The sequence below is a fragment of the Vicia villosa genome, unplaced genomic scaffold (genome assembly GCF_029867415.1).
Source record: "Vicia villosa cultivar HV-30 ecotype Madison, WI unplaced genomic scaffold, Vvil1.0 ctg.000429F_1_1, whole genome shotgun sequence".
NCBI lineage: Eukaryota > Viridiplantae > Streptophyta > Magnoliopsida > Fabales > Fabaceae > Vicia > Vicia villosa.
Genome location: NW_026705205.1, coordinates 894,133 through 899,801, shown reverse-complemented (window position 1 = coordinate 899,801; position 5,669 = coordinate 894,133). Strand labels below are relative to the sequence as shown.

The 5,669-nt window shown below is 30.4% G+C and overlaps 1 protein-coding gene across 1 annotated transcript; it reads right to left on the bottom strand.

Moving 5' to 3' along the window:
* Window positions 1-2,556: 2,556 nt before the first annotated feature.
* LOC131628202 (cyclin-dependent kinases regulatory subunit 1) lies at window positions 2,557-4,908 on the bottom strand. The gene is made up of 4 exons (XM_058899063.1): window positions 4,857-4,908; window positions 4,633-4,724; window positions 4,474-4,534; window positions 2,557-2,909 (listed from the first exon to the last, which is right to left on the bottom strand). Exons 2-4 carry the CDS (start codon window positions 4,683-4,685, stop codon window positions 2,757-2,759), a joined length of 267 nt encoding a protein of 88 aa, XP_058755046.1. The 5' UTR covers window positions 4,686-4,724; window positions 4,857-4,908; the 3' UTR covers window positions 2,557-2,756.
* Between the last annotated feature and the right edge of the window lie 761 nt (window positions 4,909-5,669).

Sequence of the window (5,669 nt, the reverse complement as noted above, 5' to 3'; positions counted from 1 at the left end):
TTGTTGTTCTCAGCTTCAGAATCAGATAGCTCTCCTAATTTCGCTCCCACAAAAGTTCTCTAACCACTTGGAAAACTAGGGCTTTAAAACAGAACTTTTGGGCTTTTAACGCCGAGGCCGCGGCGCGGCAACGGGCTGGCGCGGCGCGCCCCTCAAACAGAAGTATTTTCGCGGCGCGCCTAGGAACTCGCGCGGCGCGCCCTTTGTACTTTCCATCTTTTTCTTCAGCCTTTGAGACTTCCAGCTTTCTTTCCTCCTCATGTTCTTCTTAAGTTCTTATTCAGCTCAAAACCTGCAACAATAACACCCACAAGTGATTCGATTTGCTTTACGCACGAACTAAACTTATTCAGTTCAATTCTTAATAAAAACCTATGGATTCATCACATTTTTGCATTGGTTTAGAGAAGAAATCACTTATATTAACACATGAATTTACCATTAATTTACTCCTAACATTATGCTTGAGTTGAATCACATCTTTGCCTTTTCTCGAATCAAACCTTGTCCTGAGTCGAATCACAACTTTATTTGGACTTGAATCATAGCTAAAATGAATTTCACATATGTAGAGGTCCTGATCCAAATTACTTTTGTCACTTGACTCAAATCTCTCTTGTGCTCATGACTCTAATCAGGCATATTTTTTTCATCAATTTTGTTCTTAATCTCTAGAACCAATAAATTATTTTTTCACTCAAATTAATCACAATGTTAAAAAATGCATTCTTGTAATTATGATTTGAAAACTAAGAAACCATGTGTTCCTTCATTTTTCAAAAGGGTTTTGAAAATATTTTTTTCATCTTCTACCTCATTCTTTTTCCATTGTTGTGTAGATCTAAATATCATCTTTATAGATTCGTGATTATTGAGGAGATTCGTTTTTTAACTTAACGTTTCTTTGAAGAAGATTTGTGTAAGATTTCATAGGTTTGCAAGAGTGTGTGTTGTTGTGACTAATTCTGACAATTCCTATGAAAAAAGAGGAGGTTTTTCTTTTTATGTTGACCTTGGTAGTGTTGTGTGGAGGCCTACGAATAAAATATGAGTTCTTCTCAATCTTTAGACAGGCTAACCCTCAAGATACCAATGGAATTGTGTGAAAAATCCCCCAGACAGAAATTTAGGAGTAAGTTGTTGAGGATGAAAGATTCGAGAAGTGAATTCTAGTAAAAAAATTTGAATAGAGTGCCCTTCATGGACTCTGTACAAGTGAAAGATCCAAAAAAAAAAATTATTTGAAGTAGAAACAAACACATAATTTAAAGCTATTTTTTTCACTTTCTTCTTCCTCTTTGACCAAGCTTCTCTCTTCTTCATATCCAAACTTAAAATTTTCAAATTTCATCTAAAACAATCATCAGATATGAAATCTAGTCGAAATATTTGACTCATTATGATTGTACCATTTATTTGCGCTTAGTAATTATTTGGGGTTGTGTTGATTCATTCTTAGGAGTTGAAATTTGAATCATATTTAAATTGGTGGGAAGAAGAGACTTTTAGAATTGATAATAGATACTTTACTCTCAACCACTCATTTGTTGAGTCCCTTGTAAGGTTGATGATTAATTAATAGTAGAACGGTTGAACATTATACTTATGAAAATTTGTGTATCAGAATTAGTAGAAAGAGAAGAATGAGATTAATAAGTAGATTATGGTCCTATTGTGGAACTTCCTCTTAGACCATTTACAATGGGGGTGTTGAAAAAATTATTCAATAGTTGAATTACAATGGTTTGTTGAATGAGGTGTTTAATGTGATGTGGATTAATTGGTGTTGAAAAGATTCAACATGTTGAATGAGAAAAAAGTGGGGCCACATGCAACACTTTACACAATTTTATTGGTTGTTGTGATTATTTAGATTTTATTTTCTTTTAATCATTTAAAATTAATTATTTCATAGTAAATAAATTTTTTATTTATTTTTATTTTTATCAAAATTCATTATTTTTTTCCTCTATAAATAGAGACTTGGTTCATTTGATTTGGACTCATAAAAAAAAATTCATTTTTAATTGATAATAGATATCAATATATAATCATAAAAACAAAACTTTAAAAGAAAATAAGAATATGATGTGGGGTAGGGTGTTGAATTTTATTAAACAAAACTATTGTAGTGAAAAAAAATTGAATAGGTGTTGAATTATTAGGTGGAAGAGAGAAAAGATGATGTGGAAGATAAAAAGTAAAAAAGTAGGGTGTTGAATAATGTAACCATTGTACATAGTCTTATGTGGAATGATAGAAGTAATATATTACTTTCTTCAACAAGCAACTAGACTTGTAGTTTTACGGTACTATTGTGAAACTTCCTCTTTGGTGATTCAAACATTATATTATGGGGACCATTTCTTTGATCAATCCTAGGTTGTTGAGAAGAATGGGTCTTGGATATTTAAATCAAGAGATATATTTGAGCTCTCTCAAATAACTAAATCACTTGACTAAGTTAACCGTTATCTTAAGAGAAACTTTTTTTTCTAGATTAATAAAATAGTTGACAAAAAAGTCTGTCTAAGCTATCACATCACATAAACAAAATTCTTTAAATTCTGTTTTTAATAAGTACGAACTTGAAAATGTTTACAAGCGTTATAGAATATTAACGCAAAAACAAACTGATTATGCAAAAGATCACTTGGATAGAATAACTAGCAGACTTTTATAAATCTACCAAACAGTACACGAGAAGTACACCAACAGACATTTCGGATGTTTAGTAGAACTAAGAATCATCGTCATCATTTGACAAGCATGCTTTGCTGTGCCTGATTATCCTGCTGCTGCTGATAATTCAAGGGCCTCCTGAAAAGCATGATGTGTGGCTCAGGACGATGAATGGCATAGTGAACCCACCCACGGCTCTGCTGAACTCCGATAGCACGCCACTCATTCTGTATGATTAAACCAAAGTTCGTAAATAAACATTCTAAACATATAGAAGCATTACACAGAAAGAAAAAACCCCCTTGATTAAACCCTAATATCATAAAGCTTCAGCTTTACATTACATGGACTGTCACAGAACAAAGACCACACACTTATTTACAAGAACACACACAGCAAAAGAAAAACAACCCTAAACCCTAAATACTAGATTAAACCCTAATATCATAAAGCTTCAGCTTTACATTACAAGGACTGTCACAGAACAAAGACCACACACTAAATGGTGTTCACATGAGTTTAATGCACAGTATCAATCCTATATCAAAAACAATTATAATCTGGAACTCCAAACATGGCAAAATCCAATTTAAGTTTTCAGAATCTCTTGATAATTCAGTGTTCACATGATGGTTAATTGCAGAGTAAATTTGTATACAAAATCAAGTTTACAAGCAAAAACCACAAACCCTAGCTTTAGCATGGAAGCAATCCTTTATCAAAATCAATTATAATCTAGAACTCTCAAACATGCCAAAAACCAATTAAAGTTTTCAGAATCTCTTGGTTTCTCTCAAGACTGAACCCAAACATGCACAAAGTAATTACAACAACAAAATAAACAATCATCTACCAAACAAGTATTATAATTTAGAATTTTCAAACATGCCAAAATCCAATTTAAGTTTTCAGAATCTCTTTCGGCTCTCTCAAAATTGAACCCAAACACATGCACAAAGTAACATTCGGTTATCAATTACCACAACAAAATAATACTCTTAGTGCCAAAAAATAGTGAACAACACAAGCACAAAGTAATACTCAGTTATCAATTATCAATTACCACAATAAAATAAACAATCATTTACCATACTAGTGTTATAAACTACCAAAATCAAATTTAAGATTTCAGAATCTCTTTGTGCTCTTTCAAAAAACCCAAACACGCACAAAGTAATACTCAGTTATCAATTACCAAAACAAAATAAACAATCATTTACCAAACTATAGTATTATAATCTAAACTGCCAAACATACCAAAATCCAACTTAAGTTTTCAGAATCTCTTTGTGCTCTTTCAAAAGTAAACCCAAACATGCACAGAGTAACATTGAGTTATCAATCACCACAACAAAATAAACAATCAATTATCAAACAAGTATCATAATCTAGAACTTTCAAACATGCCAAAATCAAAACTAAGTTATCAAAATCTCTTTGTGCTCTTTCAAAAGTGAAACCAACCAAACATGCACAAAGTAATTTACTGTTATCAATCAACACACAAATTCAACCAATTCATAACAACAGAATATTGAAATAAAACAAATTCATAACAATTTTTCCAGCATAAAACGAATTTCAGTAAACTAGGTTAACACATAACCATAGATCAACAAAAAAAAAAATCATTGCGTTGATCAAATAATCGCAAAAACCAAAAGACAAAACCATAGCGTTGATCAAATAATCACAAAAAACCAAAAGACAAAATCATAGCGTTGATCAAATAATCACAAAAACCAAAAAGAAAAATCAAATTTAAAAAAGCACCGATAATTAACTGCTTACTTCAGAGAGAAGCCGATTCTTAGGAAGCAATTTTGCAACTTCAGGAGGCAAAACAACATGCCTGAAAAAAATTTGAAGTGAAAAAAAATCAATAAAACTAGGTTAATCAATAACGACGAAGAATAATCAGTTAAAAAAAATTAAGAACAGTGTTTATACCTATACTCATAATTATCATCGAAATACTTCTCAGAGTACTGGATCTGACCCATGCTTCAAAAACTAGGGTTTCTGAATAGCTCGATTCGAATCTGAAAAGAAAATAAACAACAGTAAGTAAAACTATAAACGCGTTTTCTTATTGAAGTAGAAGAAAAACGAATTGAAACCGAAGAAAATCGATTCTGAAAAAAGCGATTCGGAAAAAGCAATTCGGAACGAACCTGAAAAGTGAGAAACTGAGAATTGAAAATGAGAGTAGAGAGAGTGGAAAGAGGGAATATATATTGTAAATTCTTTTGAGGGTAAGAAAAGGAGAAAAAGGTAATTTCCTATTTGTAAAAATATAAAATTCGTTTTTCTGAGAGTGAATTTAGGTTTTATTAACGGCTAATTAAGGAGTTTGAATTTTTATTTTCATTTCAAAATTTTCTTTTGCTTTTTTCCCGCTTTACAAACGAATTTTCTAGATACTCGGTATATATGAGGAAAAAGTAAATGAAAAATTCAAACTCCAACGGTCTTTTTATTTTCAGATATTTTTGTTTGGGGGAGCGGTATGAGTTATTGTCTCCTTTCTTTTAGGTATCAATAATCAATAAAAATACTTAAGTTGTTTGATTTCTTGAAATTAGGAATAATTGAGATTCAATTTTTAAAGTCTTCCTATTTAGAAGGTAAATACGTTACCGATAAAAAATTATCTTGTTAAATAACAAAAAGTAAAATTAAACATGATTTAGTTTAGATGTAAAAGAATTGATGTTATATTGGTTTAGTTTAGATAGTTTTGATAAAAAAAATTATTTATATCAAAAAGTAAAATTGTACATGATTTGGTTTGGTTTTGATGAATAATTTTAAAAATTAGATTGGATCAAAGTTAGTTTTATTCTGGATTAGCTTTTGAGCTTTTAAATTTAAATTAACTACTAAAAATAAAATTGCAAAGTCAAATAAATATTTTAGGAAAATCTTTTTTAATACCAAAATTATAAGTTGTAATTTTTTAATTTAATATTATAAAAATATATTAA